This window comes from Leptonychotes weddellii, chromosome 11, assembly GCF_054177405.1.
Source record: "Leptonychotes weddellii isolate Sample4059 chromosome 11, ASM5417740v2, whole genome shotgun sequence".
Taxonomy (NCBI): Eukaryota; Metazoa; Chordata; class Mammalia; order Carnivora; family Phocidae; genus Leptonychotes; species Leptonychotes weddellii.
The window spans coordinates 91,788,275-91,812,038 of NC_138379.1; the positions used below are offsets into that span (position 1 = coordinate 91,788,275).

Sequence of the window (23,764 nt, forward strand, 5' to 3'; positions counted from 1 at the left end):
GGCAAGAGCACAGGAAGGGCGAAGTAGCCACAGAAGAAAGTCCTGTGCTTACCACCACGTCCTCGCCTATTGCGCAAGGCCCAGGCCGGGGAGGGCCTTACCCCCGGCACCGGGCACTCTCCTGAAGGTGCACTACGCTCAGCATTAGGCTCTCTCCACTTCTGCTTACATATTCCATAAAGGCTATTTTCTTTTCTCACAAAGTTGGTTCCTTGCCCTTTCCACGAAAAATGACCCTAAAAGAACAGTGACTACACTCCCAGGCAGGAAAATTCCTCTGAAGCCCTCCTTCGCCTCTTGCCTTAAGATGTGGGCAAGTTTGTTTGCTTCTCACAAATCTGTATTGCTTTTATTAAGAGTCTTTCCAAAACTTTAGATGGAAGGTGGGCAAGTGTAACTGCCAACACACCATCGCCCACCCCGAGAATTTCGGGTTCGGTGAGCTCGTTATTCCACATGGTTGCCACTTTTCAGTAACACCCAGAGATCCCATCCTGATGTTTCCATCCCAACAGGAAAACAGAGGATGGAAGTAGATGATGCACACTTCAGGAGTTAAGTGTGTACAGTGACAAGTGGGAGAGGTTGTTCCTGGAGAGGGAAGGCCGAAGGGGTGGCGGGGGCGGGTGCTCTTCAGCTGCGTGTGTGTTGGCGGGGGATAACTTGAAGAAAATACGGCAAAGCAGTTAAACACAGGGCATTACTTCATGATACCAGCACAAGCTACCAATGAAGGACCCTGGCGACATCATCCCTGCCCCGGGACGGCTTGTTAAAACATTCACCGGCTACCACTGGGTTTTGTAGAGTGCAGTTCAGACTCTGAATCTAGCCTATCTCGTTCATATATCGAGTCCACTATTCCACGGATGCGTGATTTTTAACAAGTTGCTTAACGTCACAGTATCTTTTACTCCATCTGTAAAATGGGGATGATACATCCTACTCTGTAAGGTTCTGAGGATTGCCTAGCTCGACACCTGGAAGCACTTCCCAAGGCAGTGAGCGGCTCTGTATGTGAATATCTTAAGAAGCCACTTTACGTTAACTGGACATGTCCAAAGACCTTTGCTAACCTCAAACCCACAAACTCTATGACGACATATTAGGTCCCCCATAAAATGAAATTCTCTATCTCCCCTTTGAGTCCTAGCAGATGGAATTGTTTTCAGGCATATTTTTGATCAAAGATGCATGTACCTCCATACTTATGTATAAACCTATTTCGTTTTCAAGTTCAGATGACAAATAGTTCAGCCAGTGAGGGGCTACCGAGTTACCCGAATCTAACTGGTTTCTGAGTTTGATACTGAGTAGTAAGGACAGTGATAAATTTAACTGAAATTTTTATCCACATCTGTTTGATCCCCGAGTTTTAAATTGCAAGGGGTATGTGAATATGCGCACAAACCTACATAGATCCATTTTTCAAATCGATCCATCAGTTCCTATGCAGGAAACTATTAACAGAAACCAATGTACCTTGAGCAGTATGGCATAATGCAAATGATGATTCTGGACTTAGCAAAACACAGTTAAGAATCAACAGCACTGTGGTCCAGCCCAGCAGAGGATTCAACAGTTAGGAGAAATACTGGGCTTCGGTGGCAAGAGGAATGAAGCATGTCAGCAGCAGCTAAATCTCTTACATCACTCAGGGCACTGCCCCTTCCTTGTATAAAGTCTGGAAAAATGTACCTCCCGTGTCCCCGCTGTCCTTAGGAAGCTACTTGAGGATACGCTAAGACAGGAGACAGAGGAAACGGGAAACCAGGGAATCCGACAAAGGGGAAAGACAGGCAACCCCCGGGGACAGTGAGAGGCGATTTCAGGATGACGGCTCCAGCAGCCACAGAAGGGACCAACGCCAGGCTGGACAAAACACATTGCCCCCGAAACGTTTCTTCGAGAAAATAGATGAAACTGAGAGTGCTGACACGTCTGAACATCTGGAGAAGATATGCATACATCTAGCAGAGTCTGGGGTCGCATTAGCAGTAAGTACATAGAAAACTATGCAAACAAAGTCAACTGTGAACTCACGGAACCAAAAACGCCGTACGGGGTGAGAGTAACATCACATCAGTCCACTGTGCACAGCGTTCCATAATCTTCCCCATCAGTCAATAATGAGAGCCCTGAATTACAACGTAATTCTGCTGGGGGGAGAAGGGAGCAGGAAGGAAGCATCCAATGGGTTGAGAGCAGAGGAACAAGCTTGACACTGGGGATTAATGCCCATTCAAGTAGAAGCGACAGAAGCATGTTGTCGGAAGATACGGTAAAGGTAAAACAAAGAGCCTGCTCTGGGGGTAGGAAATCGGGGAATGAGGTCAAGGGGGTGGTATTTTTCATTCAGAAAAACAAACCTATGTAACTCTGTAAACTACGTGTAACTTTAAGAAACAGAAAAACAAAACATGAAATCTAGCACAGTGCCTAGCTCATAAAAATTCACGGACGTTAACTGCTTTATTATCATGACAAGACAGATGACAGGTTTCCATTTCACCATCACATTCATGCTAGGGATAACAACGTTTCCTATTTCGGATGCGACTTGATCTTTTAAAAACACATTATTTACTATGCTTGGGATATTTGGGCATGCTTAATAAAATTAAAAAATTACAAAACATTCCAATTTTTTTTACTAAGCAAAGTATCTAATTTTATACAATTTACACACAATTTTTAATTTTAGTAACAAAAACAATGAAATTATTTCACTTCTTGATATTTAACAATAACAAGACTTTAACTCCCCAAGACATGCACTACAGCCATAGAAGAGATTCTGTCATCGATAGGATGGTCTTGGCATCTTATATAATATGTTCCCACTTTAAGTCCTATTTGCTAAATTAAAACAGGCAAACACAATTAACAAGTGGTTCATAAGGAATAAAAACAGCCAAAAACAACACCGATGTATCAATCTCATTTGTAATTAAAGAGATACAAATTTAAAAAATAAGGCAAAGATTAAATTAAAAAAAGGGCTCATATGTACAGTTGAGCAGGGAGAACGCAGGTGGGGCGAAGGGCTGGTCACACCTAACACTAACTGGAAGCGTGAATTACGGGGCCTCTCGGGAGCCGCCTGGCAATACTCATCACAGCCGTAAGAACGCTCAAGCCCTGTGAGCCGCTCGTAGAATTTGTGGTAAGGACCTAAGCAGGCATGTACTCACAACGTGGTTACGATGCATGAAAGCCACAGACAATCCCAAGCCCGGCCGGGTGGGCAGTCGAGCACCGCGGTGCACCTCGCTTGGGCCTCGGGCAGCGCGGTGGATGCCCCCCCCCCGAGGCTGCACCCCCAACCGCGCCTCGGCCTGTCCTTACCCAGAGTCCACTTCCCGCAGACTCAGGGATCTGAGTCAACAGGAACTGAGGGGAAACGCGGGGATCTGGGCAGGTCCTCTTCACGGACAGAAATGAGATGTGAGAGGAGAAATGGCCTTTGCAGCCTGTTAGGTACAATTCTACGAACGTGAGCTGAAGTTACAAGAGCAGCTCGTGTACGAGGGAGAGAAGCTGAAAGCAAAACCAGTAAACTGAGGCTCAGGCAAACCAAGTGTCCTCAAGGGCCCCTGGGCGGTGTGTGTGAGGCCAGGCAACTGAGGTTCGTTACGGTTGGGCACCGTCTGGTCTAAAGCATCCCGGTTCTAAGCACACAGCAGAAACCTGTCGGACCACAAACGCACGATGGTGACCAGGAGATGTGCACTTAGGACAACAAAAACATTACACAACGCTACGGTTCCATAAAAAAAAGGTGTACTAATATGGATTCATTTGCCTACAAGAAGGTCTAGAAAGATACTTCGGGTTTTAGGAATCATGATCGCTGAAAAGAATTTAAATGTTTCCTCTTTGCATATCTGCATTTTCTACTCTTTTCTACAACAAGCACTTATCACTTTTAGGATCCCGCTACCTTTTCTACTCCTTGTGTCAATCCAGTGCAACTGGGGGAAAGAAGAGGGACACATATTCTAGTGAGCTATCCTCAACCGACAGCCTGCTGTTTCTAATAGGAAAAGTTGTTTGTTTTTTGAAAACTGGTTTTTGAAATAAAATGTGATACTATCAGGCATTTATTTTGTGAATACAGAAGATTACAAACAGTTTTCATTTTCCTTTGTTACTCAGGGAATCCTATCATGACTTTGTACCATTTCGTATTGGAATTTCTTCTGTGAAGCAAAAACAGTCCCAAAATGAAGGATCTTCAGGGGTCATAGGAACAGCAGATGATATTAAATCATTAAAGGTGAGAATAGTAAACTGCCTCTGGGTTGGTTTAGAATCGTCTTCAGATGGAACCTAAAAGGGGAAAGAATAGATTACCTCATTGTTTTACTGCATGTTCATCTTACGATCAATTTCGTAGAAATCCAGCCAAGTTATTACAGGTCAGTAATATTAAGTTATAACAGAGCAGGATTTCTAGATAATTGTAATCACTCCTTGTGTTAGTGTTGCCAACGTAACAAGTTAAGAAAAGTTAACAACCTGATCCTTGAACTTTTTTGGTACATAACCCATGGTATTTGTTTCAAATGTAGATTTCTGAGCCACACATCCAAAAATTCTGATGGATGAGTTAAAAGGATCCCCCAAATACGTCATTTTAATAAGCAGCTAGGTTTTTCTGATGAGGAGGGCCACAATGCAAACTTCTGAGAACTCTCTGGAGGGTAGATCTGATAAAGTCCCCATCGCCGCACAAGACACGCAGCACCTCTACGGGAAACGATTCACTCAACCCTCAAGGTGAACACTGTCTCGTGTTCTCAGACAGAGCCCCAGTCCACACCTGAACCCAGTGGGGACCTTCTGTACTGTCCCATCTCCTCTGGGAGGGCAGGAGGTGGATTTCATACTGTGCTCTAACAAGGCCCAGGACGATTTTACCTGATTTACGTCTCACAACTATGCTGATGGTGTGGTTATCTCAATTTTATAGATGGGGAAACTGAGGCTCAGGAGGATCCAGCACTCCGTGCCAGCTCACACCCAGGTTACCATGGCAGCCTTGGGCCTGGGAGCACGCTCGTCCTCGAGGGACAGAGAGCACACAGCGCTCTGCAGTGTGGAACTGAGACTTACCCACGAGGACAGGCAACCTGGGCCAGAACAGCTTCAGCTAACACCCCGTGTAACTAAGCCATGAAGACATTAAATGCTCGGCTGATGGATCAAGAGCAGGGTCGGTGTACGGAGCTATTGTTCTAGAGGTAATGATGCACACAGACCAGTCATGCCATGGCGCCCCACACGGGCTCCCTAAAACAGGGACATGCACACAGCTCCGATTCGTCTAACATTACCGGGGATTCCTTAAAACATCATTTCCGCAGAATCACAACTATGTATAGGGAGGCTGAGCGTCCTTGACCGGGAGGGGGTTTTTGTTTCATTTCCTCACGTAACAGTTAAGAGCAGAAGCAAGCAAACGCAGACTGACGGGGAGGACGGAGACCAGTGCTCTGCCCCACAGCCCCCAGGCGTGTGAGCCTGTAACTAGATTGCTACAAAAGGGGGAGGGGGTTCGACCTGCCAGGTGATGCCACTGCTCAACACCCATCAGCTGGTACCTTCCACCCAGCCCCAGTTCACCGGGAAGTAAACCACTGTTAAGGGGACTAAGACTGGTTATCTTGAGCTTCTACTGAAATGTAAGTACTAGGACAGTACTATCAAAATGTCTTCTTTGTAATAAATATTCTTGAGTATGAAGAAACAGGTAACACGCTTTTAAAAATTTTCTGTGAAATCCCAGATGATCTTAAGGATTTGATAATGAAAAACACTTCTAAATCTATAATCTTAAACACCTCTAACCTGATAGAAACCAGATGACTGTTTCCATCAATAAAGAACAAACTCCACATTGATTCATGCGTTTTAGAAAAAAGTAAGAGAAATCTTAAAATCTTACAACCTGATGCCTAGATCCATCTGGTTTCCTAAGAGCCACTGCAACAAAATGGTGCTCGTCAATTTTGCTTTCCTGAAAAAAAAAGGTAGTTAATGACATCACTAAATGTGCAAATTCAGATGTACTTCTGTATTTTTCGATCTCCTTTCCCTCTCTCTCCGTATACACAGGCACGCACATACACCCCCTACTCCCCTCACCCATTTACACCGTCGCCTGGACACTCTCTCATGTACCCACACGAGTTAACAGCTTCAGTAAATTTACACGGAAAGAAGAGTTAAATCTACTGCCTGTACTAAAGTGTTTGTGACTGAATCCAGTAAAGTCCCTTTACAGCCCTTCCCCACCAGAGCCCACCGAGGGTCAAAGCCTGCTTTCAGTTGTCCTGTCTTGCTAGCCTTTGTGTCTTTCATGACAGTATTTTAAAAACATATGATCCACTACTGTCCCTCCTTTTTGTAACAGAACATTGCACATTTCTGGTTGGTCTGATTACACGTTTTCGGCCAGAAAACGACCTAGATGGACAGTCCTATCTGGCCGCACATCGAGATAGTCCTTGGCCATCACTGGTGTTTATTTTGCATGTACTTCAGGTGCACATGTAAAAACCTCAGACTGCAACCCTGGTTTGTACGCATTTCATGAACTACAGCCCCTGGGAACTCCATGGAAACTCACAGGTAAGCCTGAAAGAACACGCAGTTTTCTGTCTTCCGCTAGGTCTGAAACAACGGGGATGGGGCCTAGAATAGGATATTGAGGCAGTTACCTCAATATCTTTACAAACTATTAAAAACTATTAAAACCACCCAAACTATTAAAGTTTCCAATGAAAAGCCACCTTACTAAGGCATTCCTTCGTAAGATACCAGTTTGAAACAGGAAACTACAATCAGAAATAGGATACTCATAATTTCACACCTTAAGGTACCCAAATTAGCAAAAAAATAAATGAGATTCACTAAGGACAGGTATATTTAAAAGAAAAAAAAAGTAGCTGAGTGTCAGAAGACTTAACAGGTCAAACGTGTTTCCCTTTAACTAAAAGCAAGCTCACAATATTTGTTATTATAGACAAAACTGCCCTTTTTGATACATGGTCTTCCATTTTTCACACTGAATATACTGATCACGTGCCCATCACAGTGCAGACACGTTTCGGCTGCAACCACTTCTACAAAACCACTCAGGTGGCGACTTCTGTGGTGTCTGCATCTGAGCGGAATGTCAGGAGGCGTGGGCACCCGCCAGTGTGCACTCCGCCCGTCCGCTGAAGCACCAGGACGCCCTGCTCCACCTACCCACACACCTGCCCTGCCGGAAGCCACAACTCAGTACACTGGTCACACAATAAAGCTCCACCATCTCCTCTGACCTCATCGGCACCACGTAAATAGGAAATATGACAGCAAATACGAAGAAACCACTTCCCAATGAATGACTCAGTCACGGCACATCCACACTCAACGGATCACTGTGAGGGGAGGGACTCTGCCGTTAAGTCCTTTCTGTCAAGGACAATGCATATAATAAATGTCAGTTGAAACAAAAAAAATGAAACCAGCAACTTAGCTACTTAAACGACGTTCATTCAGTGCTACTGAATTTAAGATTTAACTTCTAAGACTTCCTAAATTTTCAAGACTTTCCTAAGCTTATAACTTTTATCCATAACATTTTTGTGAATACCAGAACTTCCCTATAATCTCCAGCAAGCCAAAAGGGAGCACGAACATTTTGTCTTTTTAGGATAGTTTAGCGTTAGATTACGAAGATTAATCTGCTTCAGTGAGAGCACATGTTACTTTCTTAGTTACATAACCCATCTTATAAACAAAGTTTAAGCTATAACTTAAAATTCTCAAATTTTACAATTTTTTTTTCAATGGCAAAGCTGAAAATATATCTGTCCTAAATATTAACATTTCTACTTCTTTAAGCACTTTCCTTTCAATGCAAAGAATTTCTATTTCCTCTAACCTCATCATTGGAACTTTTTGGTGGTGACCTTCCTAACAGCAACTGGTTATGGAAACTGAGAGCCTATAAAAAAGGATATCCCTCTTGACCTAACATTTCATTTTTCTAAAGCATTACTTTTCCAGGTGTGAGATACAATATTCGGGTAAGTAGAAAGTCCTCTGTATTTGTTACAATAAATAATGGATTCTTGATTATGTCTAAGCTAGCATTTTCAGTCTATAATAAACTGAGCCGGGTCATATAGAAAGGAAAAAGTAAAAGATAAAAAATTTCTGAGCTTTCGGGGCGCCTGGGTGACTCAGTCGTTAAGCGTCTGCCTTCGGCTCAGGTCATGATCCCAGGGTCCTGGGATCGAGCCCCGCATCGGGCTCCCTGCTCGGCGGGAAGCCTGCTTCTCTCTCTCCCACTCCCCCTGCTTGTGTTCCCTCTCTCATTGTGTCTCTCTCTGTCAAATAAATAAAATCTTTAAAAAAAAAAAATTAAAAAAAAAAGAATTTCTGAGTTTTCTAGCCTCGAATTCTAACTATTTCCGAGGCCCGGTGACATGAATCACTCTAATAGCCTATAATACTGTATTTTTGGCTTAACTGAGTTTGTGTTGGGTTTCTCTCTCTAGCGACCACGAATTGCTAGTGACAGAGACCAAAGACAGAGACCAAATCTTTAACCTGGCCAATTATGGCCACATGATCGTGGTCGTCTAACCTGGACTCCGTCAAACCCCTCATCAGGAGACACAGTGGCCGCCTCTGGCTGTTCAACAAGAACAGGGCCACCTTCCCTTCCCATTTTACTGAACTCACTGTGACTTAGCTTTCAGGCGTCAGCCTAAATGCCGTATGCTCTCAGTATCCCTGACTCCCTCAGAGCACCAACAGTGGGCTCCAGCTGCGTCTTGTCTCAGCGACCAGACCCCAAACCCATCTCACAGACACGCACACAACATGGGGATTCTTATAGTTAGAGCAAGTGTGGTAAATTTCTTACTTCAAATGCCCATTCTTTTTCTTCTTCCCCATCCAGGAACAAACGTGTTTCCTTATAAACTTGGCCAATATCCAGATTTAATGGGGATATATCGAATTCAAGCCGTTGCAATTCAAAGCCTAATCCAACACCAATGGCTTTTATGAAGCTTTCTTTCAGTGCCTAAAATACAGAGATATTTTCTATTACAGCATTCAGCAGGCAAAACTCTTCATAAACTCTACAGGCCCAGTGCAACTGGAGTTTTAACTCTGCTACATTAGGGCTATAAATTCTTACTATTCTGGGGGGCACCGGCTCAGTTGGCTGAACATCTGCCTCTGGCTCAGGTCATGATCCTAGAATCCCGGGCTCAGTGGGGAGTTTGCTTCTACCCCCTCCCCCCGCCCCCGGGCTCATGCTCTCTCTCTCTCGCACTCTCTCAAATAAAATCTTAAAAAAACAAAAAGCCAAAAAAAGTTATTACTGTTTTTATACCTGCTGCAGGACAGAGACAAACCAGATGTGTGATCTCAGGATTAGTCATTCAATCCCCCGGTGCCTCCACTCCGTCAGGAGTAACATGAGATACCCACAGGACCTTCCTCACAGCACTGTCAGGATAATTACATGAACTACCCTATGGAGAGCATGCGTCTCCTGGCACGTAGTAAATATTACACTAGTGTTTGTTAAGTAAGGCCTCATGAGTATGAGTACCTTTGAAAACAGAAACACTAAATATTATTTATAAATAATGATAAATAAGAGATTTTGTTTTAGCCTTAGAGCAACCTGCTAACTGAGCACTGAAGATACATTCAATCCTCCTACATGTGATCATGATGTAACAATGATACACAAAAATCATGAAGTTCCCAAGTAATCACCCATCTACTTCAAACACTCTAAGAACTACTGGGTAACCAAAGGACTTTTGCTCCCATTTTTAGTGAAGCTAATGGATTATCCTAGACTTTTTACTCTCAAAATTAGAAAGAAATTATACCCAATTCCTGTAAAACATGTCCAGTTGAGTCCATTCATCCTTAAAGCTTCTGATTGTTTCCCATTCTTTGTTGGTGAACTTTCTTTTCATAATATGAAAGAATTCTGGAATTGAACCACGACCTGCCAATTGAGGAAATACAGAATTAAAAATAGCTGTTCTATTACCGAAACGGTTAAAAACCACAGACAGAAAGCTACAGGCCACCTTATTTTTTAATATAATCACAATAGTCCTAAACAAAATGTCAGCAATTCAAAGCTGGGAATTAAAATAACACTCAGTGACCAGCAGGGGTTAGCCCAGAAACAGAAGCATAGTTTAAAAGAAATCGTGAAATTCTGTGGATTATTAAATAATTAAGGGAAAAAACCACATATGGTTATATCAATAGATGCCTTCTGAAAATCTGATACCATTTAGCAGCCAAAAGTGGTATAAATTCTAAGTAACTAGGAGGAAATTTCCTATATGTGGCAGAGTATCAGAAATCCACAACACTCTTAAGACAGATACTCCCTGGGATTTACAGTTTTACTTTGCTACAGAACAGAAAAAAAAAAAAAAAAAAAAAAGGCAATTTCTTTACTATACGTTTTTGAGAACCGGTAGAAAGTTGAGGATCAAAGTTGAGGATCGTTTTTTTGTTTTTATTCTAAGTTACCACTTTGCAAAATTAACATATGCTTACTTCCTTCAAAATGATGGTCTCTCAACATGTTTCCTAATTTGACATCTCCAAATAAAAACAGATTTTAATTTGTCTTTTCAGGGATGTTCCTGTGAAATAAGCTCATTTTAAAAAAACTGAGACCCAGCCCTAGCACCTCTGTTCCACAAAATATTACAGAGCATTCTAAACAGATATAATAAATAAAGTAGCTCAATCCAATTTTCAGAATCAAGAGCTAAGATGCAAATTAAAAATACAAGATAGGCCTTTCATATTCTGTTTTTCCAAAATCTAACTATGCTGTTTATCTTTACCACTGAGCAGGTTGTTTCTATCATCATTCATTTAGTTACTGTACAAATATACAGATTATGTATAAACACTACACAAACACGTATCTAGAACTAATGGTTACAAACATCAGTCCCGGTTCCTGGCCTCACACAGACCCCGACAGCCTAGCTGGGCCACCAGAGAGCCTGGCCCAAGGGAGATGAACCACAAACACTTATTATAGTAATAAATGAACTTAACCACTATCTGGTTACTTCCCAATGCCCTACTGTCCTATGTCCTTCATTCATGACTTCATTATTTTGCAGAAATACTGCCTCCTCTTTAAGGCAGTCCCTCTGAAGATCGTGTTAACATAGCGTATCTACTGTAACTCCAATTCCCATTTCCAAAATACCAACTCTAAAATCTGACGTGCCCAACTGGCTGACTACCACTCCTGAAGCAACAGACCCCACCACCACCATACTCTCTATGGGCATTAGAAGCTTGTCTGGGGAAAAAAGATGTCAAATCCCTCTACTGAACGTTTTACTGGCATTTTATCGCTATCTCACCCTGCGAGGATTCAACGGTTAGGGCTCCTATGAGGATCACTCACTCTGAAAACACCCAAGTGCTGGATGCCGGGGACAGACAATGAGCAGAACAGACCTGTCCTCACAGGGGCTTACAGTCCCCCTACAGGAACCAACCACCACTCCCATAGTTCTGTCACAGGTAGAACATATTAAAGCCAGTTCTTCCACACGACTGTTTATGACTCCCCTACCAGTTCCACTTCAACAGAGTCAAGAGTCTCTTGTTTAGCCAGGAAGTATTTCTGATGACCCTACAATGAGTGAAAGGTGGTCCTTTACAGATCAAGACAAACATTCTCATTTATTTTCAAGTTCATCAGACTCATTTAATTCATCTGTCTACTCCCTGGCACTGTATTCTTCTCAAGAGAGAAGAATACATCTCAACACATTTTATGAACCCAACTAGTATTTACTGTTTCTATCTATCCATATTGTTAAAAGACGATTACTTCCTAAAAGTAGCCCAGCAAAGCTACTAAGTCATTCCATGCAAAGCACTGAAATAGTAAACTGATCTGGGAGTCCTGGGGTAGGAGGTTCTCCTTCAGGCCATGGACCCCTTACTCTCTGACACCTTCCTTAAGCCCCTGAATAAAAACGGTCTTGTCAAAAAGCAAGCAGAACTAATACATGCTGGCTTGAGAAATAACACACCGAAGACAGCAGGCTTGCAAAAGTGACAAGAGTAAACCTGGAGATTTTAAATCCTGGGAGCATTGCTATCTGCATAAATCATCACCTGTTTCCTCTTCAACAGATCCTGGCACAGAACAATAACAATGGGGAGAAAAGCTACCTTGGATTTGGAAGATGGCACTGCACATTTTGAGCAGAACTGCAGTTTTAATGGAACCCTACCCAAAAAGTCGTATTTAAAAATATATGCCTGTTGTCATCTAGAGTGTCATTTTGTTTGTTGGTTTCTTCATAACCTTCAAAAAGTCTTCTGATTTTTTAACTAAATAAGATGGGGCAATCAAGGAAAAAAAATCTAAATATGCATGCTAATAAAAAACGAACTGATTAACATAAAAAGCAATCTAGCACAATCACTGAAAGCAATCACAAACTGATTATGTACAGCTAAAAAAGTATCTAATATGAGTGTTTTCATATACTTTTGAGAGCATTTTATCCATTCCACAAAATAAGAGATTTGACAGCAACAGGAAAAGAGGGGTTTGTAAATATTCAGCCAAAGCACAACAGCGCCACGGTGTGGTACTATGGTGGAAATACACAGAGGGGAATAGTCTGTGAGGTAGTCTATCTAGGAAACTGGAAGGTAAAGAAAAAAAAATACCAGTAGGAAATATCCAAACAACAGATCTGTCCCTCAAACTATCTGAAGGCAGCACAATTATCAGCCATATAATCTGGCAAATCCTCCTAATACAGTCTTTGATTTAATCATCCTACTAGATGTTTAAGAGCTTATATATATAGATAAAATTACTCAAAAATTTACATTGTTCTAGACTAACCAAGTTTACAGAAACCAGATCCCCCCTACTGTAGCTTAATCTTTGGGAAAAGCAGTATTAGATATTAACTAAGTGTTCCACAATGATCAACTACTCAAGACCCCAGAGCAACCGGGAAGTTCATTAAACATACAGTCACAACCAACAACGAAATAATTTAAAGTAAGTGCTCTGACTGCTGTTGCAAGCCTATGAAAAAAAATCCTACTGGTGCTCCAACCTCAAAGCCCACCGACATCAACCTGTCCCCCAAACAAGGTCACCAGTGTGCATCTACACCAGCATCTCAGGTAAAGTTCACCTTTCTGCCTTAAAGAAAAGGGATCCGTTATTTTAGGCGGAAGCAGTGTCCAACTGTGTGCCTCAGAATAACATTTAGCTCTTGACCGTAAGTCACGTTAAAAATTCTAGTAGTGTCATTTTCTAAATACTGGATTACATATATTCCTGCTTCCACGGGAGGGGACAGATTTCTAAAATTTGCATTAGTAGGTACACAATAATGTATGATTTACCAGCTCACCTGTTTGGGAATTCATCCAGATATAAACCCAGAATAAAGAAAAACTGTGCGAGCGACTCCTACTGGGTTTCACAAGCTGGTGCGCAAAGCATCTCGCAGCCTACGGACAACAGATGTGCTGTGGAGCAGAAGCCCTGGTCCGAAAGGCAGCCACCTGGGCTGCAAGCCCCCCACGCCGGCAGCCCTGAACCCTAGCTGTTTCTGTAAGTGCTCATTTGTCAACACACACGTGCCAACACACGGGCAGGAAACAGGCCTACAGAGCGAGCACAGGATTCCATGGCTGTAAACGTGCTACCCTTCAAGACGAGGGAAGGATCCTGAAGGCATGGTCGAGGGGCAGGAGGAAGGGGCCGCCCCAGGGACCAGGACACAGAGCGTGGAGACACCGAGGACTATTCCCAGACCTTGAAACCTTAGGTCATCTGCCCGGCTGGGCTGCACACTTGCTTGGGACCCATGCCTCCCTTTTATCTTCCAACTTCTCCCTTTTGAAATGGGAATGTCTATCCTATGCCTGTTCCACCAATGAGTCACAGGAGGAGATGGTTTGTTTTCTAGTTTAACAAGTTCACTGAAGAAAGAGGAATTCTGCCCCACCGGGGAGCATACCCAGTCTCACCTCTACCTGAGTTAGATCACTCAAATGATGAGATTTGGAACTTTGAGTTGACGATGTTCAGAAGAGATTTTGGAGTCAGATGGAATATGCTAAGACTTGGAGAGGCTGGGAAGGGATGACTTTATTTTGTATGTGGGAGGGACACAGAAACTGGGGAAGGCAGGAGACAGAAGATGGACTGTACCGGGTTGAACAGTGTCTCCCAAAATTCATGCTCACCCAGACCCTAGGAAATGTAACCTTATGTGTATAGTCTGCAAACGTAATCAAGTCAAGATGAGGTCACACTGGATCAGAGCAAGCCCCGTATCCAATGACTGGTGTCTTTATGAGGGGAAACACGAAGAAGACACACGCGGGGAGAGAGAGAATGTAGGAGAGAAGCCTCGTGAAGATGAAGGTAAAACCAAAGTGAAGTAGCTCCAAGCCAAGGGATGGCAAGGACTGCCAGGGCACCAGGAAGAGGCAACGAGGGATTCTTCCCCGGAACAAGAGAGGGGGCGCGACCCTGTCAACAGGCTGACTTGTGGCCTTCAGAACGTAATCAACTCCTGTCGCTGCTGCTGCAAGACAGGAGTCTGTAGCCTCAGCGCCACGCCCGGAGCCAAACGTCCACATCCAGCCACCATCACCTCTTTACTGGCATTTACGTAGCATCTCGGTGGGGTTTCTAAAGCTTCAGAAGGGGACAGAGAGTCGGGGAGACTAAGGAGTGCGCACGGGACGGGCCTGCAACTCTTCAGGCCGCGGCGGACTGAAGCTCCGACCCCGCCGTGCGCGCCATGCTGAGTGTGGGTCCTCTGTCCTGAGCTCGTCCCTTCACCAAGTGAGTCCGGACGGCTTTGCCCATCGATACTTCCAAGCGTTTTACATACTAACAGTGTTAACCTCTGTCCACCAAGTTTGCCACAGATCCACTCCCATATTTGTGAGAGAGAAGACTGAACATGAAATCAGTCACGTCTGCTGACCTCGCGCTTCCTTCCGACCTCGTAAGCTTAACAGGAATCCTTCCTCCAGACGTCCGACGAAGCAGACACCTCCCCTGCGCACGAGAACTGTTAGGAACCTAACTCTAATTTTGCCGTACAGCGTAAGACAGGATCCAGCGGCTTTCTCGTGACTTCAGTCATTAAAAAAGTGAATGTGTTACCGTCTTTCTCTTTGCTGGCTCTGTAAATTACCCCTAATACAGCGTTTCCCAAACATTAATACGTCTGCCACTCACCCGAGAAACTGCTGAAATACAGAATCCTGGCTGTACTCTCAGAAATTCTGTGCCAGTAGGTCTAGGGTGGTTTCAAGGAGTCTGCGTTTTTAAGAAGCATCTGGCTGGTGGTAGTATCCTGACCCGTTTTAGAACCACCATTCTACCTATAACAGCAGCAACTACCACAACCACCTTAGAGCGAACATTTATTAGGTCCTTAATTCCGGGCACTTTCCAGGTTTGTGCCTTCATCCACCCAGCACTGGTGGTGGTAGAACAGCTCAGCCATTGGGATGTAAAACATAATAGAAACATAAATTCTAGAGGAATGAAAGATTTAAATGTAAAAATAAAATTGCAATTTTAGAACAAAATCTAACAGACTCTAGTCTATGGGTAGAGTAAATCTTTTATCAATTTAATTATTTTTTCCAAACAAGACAGAATTCAGAATTTATCAAGGAAAAGATAGGTGTATTTAATTAAAAAATAAAATTCATATGGCCAAAAATATAACTAAATTTAAAATATAAGTATGTAATAGAATGGGAAAAATTCAACAAATTCGGTCAAAAAACTGTTAATATCCATAATGTATAAAGATCTTTTATACAAGGATTAGAAAGTACAGATATGTAGTTTATACAAAAAACAAATTCAAATAGTCAATAGGCTATTACTCTCGTGATTAATGTACCATTTAATAAATGATCTTTATCCACTGAACTACTTTATGTAAATACTGGGCTCATCAAAAAAAAAATGAAATCTTGCCATTTGCAACAACATGGATGCAACTAGAGGGTATTATGCTAAGCGAAATAAGTCAAATCACAGAAAAACAATTATCTTATGATCTCACTGGTATGAGGAATTTGAGAACAAGGCAGAGGATCATAGGGAAGGGAGGGAAAAATGAAACAAGATGAAACCAGAGAGGGAGACAAACCACGAGAGACTATGGACTCTGAGAAACAAACTGAGGGTTGCTGGAGTGGTGGGGGGTGGGAGGGATGGGGTGGCTGGGTGATAGACATTGGGGAGGGTATGTGCTATGGTGAGCGCTGTGAATTGTGTAAGACTATTGAATCACAGACCTGTACCCCTGAAACAAATAATACATTATATGTTAATTAAAAAAAAAAAAGTGGGCTCTAACTCTTAACCCTCTTAGCGGTCTATTCTTCTGCTGACACCATGCTTTTGTTTACAATGCCTAACATAGTTGCAAAAAATGGTAAAGCCAGGCCCTCTCACTGTATTTTTCATACTCTTAAGATATCAGTTGCTCCATAAAAACGTTAAATTCATTTAACCCAGTTCCATAGAATTTTTCATACATTTTTGTACTTGCAAATCCTTAAACAGCTATCAATAAAATCTAGTACTGAGAGGCAGTGGCTAAATATGTGGGCTTTGTATCATGGGTACAAATCCATGATCATCTACTTTTGAGCTGTCATCTTGGGCCAGTGTCCTATTCTAATCTTTTTTTTTTTTTTTTTTTAAGACGAGATTATTTGAGAGAGAGAGAGAGAGAGAAAGAGAGAGAGGGCATGAGCACACACACAAAAAGGAGGGGAAGAAGAGAGAGGGAGAGAGAATCTCAAGCAGACTCCAAGCCGAGTGCAGAGCCAGACGTGGGGCTGGATCTCACGACCCTGAGATCATGACCTGAGCCAAAACCAAGAGTCAGACACTCAACCAACTGAGCCAGCGAGACGCCCCTGTCTTACTCTGTTCTATAAAATAAAAAGAGTACTTACATCCTAGGCTTAAGCAGATGAAGGTAACGCATATGAGGCTCTAACACAGGGCTACGAAGAGGAAATGCTCAGTAAACACTGGTTCTCCACTGCGTACCCCACTCAAATCCTCTGTGCAGTGAAGACCCGCCCCGCACCCAGGCAGGGGGAAAACTCCCTGCCGGCAAAGACTGGCTTTCCAGGGAGGAGTTCAGAGTACAGAAGCAGAGTGACTTATTTAAGCTACTTGCAGGCTCTATGTCTCCAAGCTTAAAAAGAAAAATGCTTTAAGCACATCCTGCAGAACGTAGGTCCAGCCAACAGAGACCAGTGTACACGGAGAGAACAGTGGAACAGACTGTACCAGCAACAAGGGTGAAAGCCGAACCCAAGAAAAGGGGAGGCGAAGGAGAGAAGCAGCAGGGAGATACATGGATGGTGAGGAGGCAATCTCAAAGGAAGAACTATTTGTAATCGTAACTCACTGATGAGAACGGTTTATATTCCAACTAGAATCTCAGATGAAAAGCATTTTCCATTGTGGCTGTTACGCATTTTTTAACAAACACTTTCAGCAAAACCCAGAACTCCGATCATCCGTACATGCAATAAATATTTAGGGAGCACCTGCTCTATGCTCCTCTCTCTGCTAAGTACCAGATCCGCGGCGGCAAAGACAAACAAGCATGGTTCCTGACCTTCTCTCGTGTGGGAGAACAGACGATAATCCAGTAACGAAGTTACAGTCACAAATGAGAAGGCCCGCAAAGGGTCAGAAAGTCTTCTCTCAGGAGGTACTGGCTACTTCTCATCCTTCAGGTCTCAGCTACTCAAGAAAAGGGGGATGGAAAAGAACAGGAAGAAGGGAGGACTCTGAACAGGAAAATGTTTGCTACACTCGAGGTAATAAAAGATGAGTGTGGACAGAAGACAGTGAGCAAAGAGAGCAACCAGAAATGTGAAAAGAGAGGTAAATGAGTTCAAGACAATAGGGTCATGTTAAGGGGATTGGATTTTATTAAGAACCGACCCAAGAGTTTTCAGAAAACTGCTGTATTTTTTTTTTTTAGATTTTACTTATTTATTTGAGACAGAGAGCGTGCAAAAGCAGGGGGAGGAGCAGAGGAAGAGGGAGCAGACCCCCCACTGAGCAGGGAGCCCGACGCGGGGCCCGATCCCAGGACCCTGGGACCATGACCCGAGCCGAAGGCAGATGCCCAACCGACTGAGCCACCCACGCGCCCCTGCTGTGGGTATTTTTATAGACCACTGTCCTCTGTACAGAGAAATGTACTGCCTGGGTGGGGACAAAAGTGAAAAGGGGGAACTAATTATAATAATGCAGGGAACAGTGTGATGGAAGGAGACAGGTAGACTCTACCACCTTCCCAGCTTATAAGACCACCTCCCATTTTGTACTTAATTCACGGAGCAGCTGTTCTAGAAAGCAGGTCTTTGTCAGTCATTTCAAAGCTGTTATATTGGTATCAAATCTCAAACTATCGAGTTATTCTGTCCTGCCAATTAATATCCAGCCACATTTATAATACAAATGGAAATCTGAAAATGTAAAATCATGCAAAAAATTTATTTTGGTCTTTTCCCAAATTTAAATCATAATTTTTACACTGTATCTATCTGATTTGCCTTATTTTATAAATATGAGAAAATTAAACAATTCATAAAACTATCTTTTCTTTTATACTTACAACTACAAAAGTCTTTAACGCTGGATAAAAATTAGACAATGAGGGAAAAGCCAATTTCCCAATGGGGTAGCGAACTATAATGATGCCCTACAAAAGCACTTCCGCCAGGGGTGGGAAAGGTACTGCGCTGGCACCTTCCTTACACCAGGGTCCCCAATATCTTCTAGCCCCTTCTCCGGACACTCATTTATTGAGCACCAACCAGGCATGAGTTACTTTGGTGTAAAGCTCTTTTCTCCATCAGGCAGAGAATCAAGTGGTAGGTGTAGCAATCTGCCCAACTGGGGGCATCTGTCTGGAAGGGACCCGGAGCCCCCAGACCCAACAGCTGTCCCCACTGCCCTGCCACAGCAGCCCTGGGGAAGCTGGGAGAGCGAGGGCAACCATCTGCACCCACCAGAAGGAAAGACTCCGCAAGTCCCTACGTGACGCTCGCGTGGACACAAGGGGAATGGACAACAGAAGGAGAACCGAGCCTTTCAAGGCACCCGCCATCCCCAAAGGCCGAGTCCATCTTGAGAGCGGACAATCCAGTAACGGCGTCCAACATAGGCATAAAGCTGCACCCTCCATCACTCGGCAACTTGCCCCAGTTACTTGGACAAGCCGAGCAATCAGATGAATCTTCAGCAAAGTAAAACAGTGTCTACTCCGCCCCCCCCCTCCCGGGGTGATGAAACTGTGTGCACTCATACTTCAGAAATGAGTGACAAAATCATGATACTAGTAACAAGTGGAAAAGATCTCTTCCCCATGTGAGATGTTACCAACCGCTCTTTGGCAATGACGCAAAGAGTAGCAGAAGGCCTGGACACTGAGACCAGCCAAATAAGATCAGACAAAAAAGGTGGGGGGGGGGAGCTCTAATAAAATATAATTAACAGGACACTGAGCTTTCAATTTTTGCTCAATTATCTTACCAACGATTAAAAGTTTCAATTAGTAATTACTTGTTTATCCAGTACTGACCATAAGCCAACATTGTCCATGAAGCCAACTGGTAATAAAATCTGTCTCACAGGCCTAATTTCAAGGCAGGTATCAACCCGACGAGTCAGCCATCACTGTGTAATTGTGCTGACTGCCCTGGAAGGACCAGTGGCCTCTCAGGTAATTTCTGATTTTTGGAATAAGGACAAAAGGAAGCTATGAAAGCATATAGGCTCATTCCCATGCTCACCTTTTCTGAAAAAGCTTTTTTTTTTTTAAGATTTTATCTATTTATTTGAGAGAGAAAAAATAAGCAGGCGGAGAGACAGAGGGAGAAGCAGGCTCCCCGCCGAGCAGGGCTCAATCCCAGGACCCCAGGATCATGACCCGAGCCGAAGGCAGACAGATGCTTAACTGACTGAGCCACCCAGGCTCCCCTAGAACAAGCTATGATCCTGATGAAAACCAGATCCTCTCGAAGAGAAAAACACATGTGCATATTCACATGAAATGTAGTAAACAATATTAGGGGGTTAAAAAAGTGCCTTGATGCTTACCCAGGGATTTTTGGGTCAAGAGTCTCCACTATTGGGGCGCCTGGGTGGCTCAGTCGTTAAGCGTCTGCCTTCGGCTCAGGTCATGATCCCAGAGTCCTGGGATCGAGCCCCACATCGGGCTCCCTGCTCGGCAGGAAGCCTGCTTCTCCCTCTCCCACTCTCCCTGCTTGTGTTCCTGCTCTTGCTATCTCGGTCTCTGTCAAATAAATAAATAAAATCTTTAAAAAAAAAAAAAAAAAGAGTCTCCATTATTACTAGGAGAGCTTCCCAAGGAAAGTTAAGAACAGGGCTCTAATGGAGAGGTTTATGAGCAGGTCAGAAAAAAAAGGAAATGGTGGGAAAATGCGAGTAAATGCACTGACAGCAAAGAGAGGAGATTCACAGCCATACTCTGAAGCCTCACGGCAGCAGCACAGGGCACAGCTTCATTCATCTGACAAAATATTTCGTGAACACTGGTGTCACAAATTAGGGGGCTAAGACATGGGACAGCTACCAAGCTCGGAAGGATCTCACAGCTCCTGCTCTCGTGTGGCTTATAAGGCCCACGGGAAAGACAATCAGGTGCCCCAGGAAGTCATTAGGGGCTGAGGTAGGTCACTGGAATGAAGGAAACTTATTTCATGAGAGCCTATAACTAAAGAAGCTAGCTACGACAGAGGGATGACGAAGCCTTCCCTAAAGTACATCGTTATCTCTGCAGAAATAGGGGTGGGGGTGAAGCTAACACAAATCTTCCAGACTAAGGGCAACAGAAGGTTCTGTGGTGGAGCCAGCGGGGAGATTCGCAAGTCACACTCTGAAATTAGGAAGATGCTGGTTCTCTTCTTAGCCTGTTCCTTACCTCCTGATAAGAATACTAGCTCATTCATTAAGGGGCGGCTGGAACAATTAAATCAGACAATTTACTTACAGCACTTGGCAAAATGCGCTGACACAGAGTAAGTGCTCACTAAATGTGAGCGATGACGAAAATTAGAGTAGTGAAGAGAACCTGCGCTCCAGTAAAATTGCCTGGGTACACTCAACCCCACAATCAATGTAAACAGTTCCTACAGCCACCAATTATGAATTTCTAAAGCAAAATACAAGCAACTTAAATATTTTACTAACTGCCTGCTCTTCATGTTCACTAATGTAAATGCGCTGCAAAGAGCTGTATTTAGATATAGCACAAATACGTGTTATCTACCTACCTAAGGACTATGATATACTTCACCACTGAGATTTTTTCTTTTAAGTAAAACAACAACTTCCTGATGAATTCCAGAAAATACTCGAGTGAAACAAAGTTCTTACAGTATAATCACTATGTTTTCTGAACAGAATGCTCTTCAAAATGGACTGCTGAGTTCAGTTCTGTTTAATGTTATTTAAATAAAAGACAAACAGCTATATAAAAATTGTCCTTTACAAAATTTAACAATCTTGGGAAACAGTTTCAAATTTAGTCTTATTTAACAAGCTGAGGTATAATCCAAAATGAAAACCTTCATCTTTTCACTTTGCCTCTAGGCAGAGCATTACATGCATCCCCAGTAACGGAGAATCTTTCCTTTACATAGAAGTCTATTGATGTTCAAGGAAGAAGGGAAACACACCCTTTTCAGATACAAGCTCCCTCAGATACACCACCGTTGAGTACTGAGTACATTTTTCCTAAGCTTAAGTATCTATAATATATCTCCTGGCCTAAGATTTCTGAACAGATAAGAACTGAGAAAACAAGACACATGCAACAAATGCAACATTACCTGGAAAACTAGTCTTCATTACATCAATTCCAACTTGTAGCTCAGGTTCAGCAGCAAGCACGGCATAGTCCCCTTGATGAGAGACATTAAAGTTGAAATTGGGGTAGGGATTCAAGGAGTCTTTTGCAAGAACTGGTTTTCCCTTTGCAGTTCTTTGCAAACGAATATTATTCCAAGGGATATTCAATTTCTCTGCAACTAATTTCCTTATCATCAGACGACCAGCCTGTTAAGTAAAACACGTGGTATGTATTAATGTCTACTAAACATTCAGATACCCTGCCTGTAACATACACAGTCTATTTTTGTGGTTTCTAGAATAAATTCATTTTTAAGTGTTTAAAAGTATGTAAGTACTAAACTCACTGTACTAAGATTTAAGCAATGCTTAGGAAGGTAGAAGAAAAAGTTAAAGTCCCTCTTTATCAATTCCCTCCCCTCAACCAATGTTAACAATTCTGCCTCCTTCTGATCTTCTAAGTATCTAAGTATCTTTTCATTTAGTTATGCTTTTTTTTTTTTTAATGTAGACATATTTGAGATCCTACTATATGGAGTACCGCACCATGCCTAAGCTTTACAACTTGCAAGTGTTGGGGATTATTTCGTGTCTGTACATGTACATGAGTCTGGCCTGCCCCCTTTTAACGGTAGTACAGTATTTCACATCCAGATACTCCCCCGATGGACTATTCCCCTACTACCGTCCTTTTAGGCTGGCTCCAGGTTAGCTGCTATAAACAATTTCCCAGTGAACAGCCCTGTTGTACCTACATCTTTGTGCATCTGTCCAGGTATTTCTAGATCCCATATACCCGTCGCTCAGCTTCAGTAATTAGCAATGCATGACTTGTTTCACGTATACTCCTTCCACTGTCCCACTTCCATTAATTACTGAGAAACAAATCGCTAAAATCATGCAAAAATACCCAAGGGTATGAAATGACAAGGTCTGTAGTATTTCATAAAATATCTTTCAGGGATTTTCCCCTTCCATTCTAACACCGACTTTAAAATCTGCATTACTTTGAATTACACGATTCCTTACGAACTATAAAAAAACGTTAAAAACAAATTCACCCCCAGGCCTTCCAAACACTATCGGTCCACACCCAAACGACAGGTGTTTCTGTCCGCGGGCCCGTCCGAGAAACGGCGGTCGCGAACTGATGGTCCTAGAGCCTATTTCGAACCGCACTGTGAAGCAGCGGTGACTCCGCAACGCAACTTTCCCTTTGTTGCTTGAAAACGCGTTGACCACAGCCAGAACCTCCACTTAGAACGCGCTCCCCAAGCCTCGCGGTCGGGCCGCTCCTCCCGCGCAGGCCTCTTCCCGCGACCCGGCCCCGCCGCCGCGTGCGGACGCCGCGCACCTGCAGGGGGCCGCGCGCGGGGGGGACGCGACCTGGGGGCCCCGCGAGGGGGAGGGGCCGCCGCCGCCGCCGCCGCCGCCGCCGCGACACACAAAGGCGCCGGGCACCCGCCTCCCCCGCGGCCGCGGCCCCGGCCCCGGCTCTCCGCACCCCGGACCCGGAGTAGTACCATGGCGGCCTTCGCGTCCCGGGCGAAGACGAACTGGCCAATGCGCTCCTTCTCCTCGGGCTGGATCGACCGCACCGCCAGCAGCCACTCTGCGCGGCTGGGCAGCCAGGCGCCGCACGAGAAGGCCCAGCGCACGCCCTCCATGGCCGGCACGACGCGGGACCGCCGGGCGGGCGAGCGCACGCGCGACAGGGCAGCTCGCCGCCACCGGGCTCGGAGGGCG

General features: G+C 43.9%; 1 protein-coding gene across 1 annotated transcript; it reads right to left on the reverse strand.

The window, feature by feature from the left end:
- Positions 1-2,444: 2,444 nt before the first annotated feature.
- AASDHPPT (aminoadipate-semialdehyde dehydrogenase-phosphopantetheinyl transferase) lies at positions 2,445-23,746 on the reverse strand. Its single transcript, XM_081799576.1, has 6 exons — positions 23,542-23,746; positions 22,000-22,225; positions 9,915-10,036; positions 8,927-9,088; positions 5,954-6,022; positions 2,445-4,332 (listed from the first exon to the last, which is right to left on the reverse strand). The coding sequence occupies exons 1-6, from the start codon at positions 23,683-23,685 to the stop codon at positions 4,168-4,170; spliced, it is 888 nt and encodes a 295-aa protein (XP_081655702.1). The 5' UTR covers positions 23,686-23,746; the 3' UTR covers positions 2,445-4,167.
- Between the last annotated feature and the right edge of the window lie 18 nt (positions 23,747-23,764).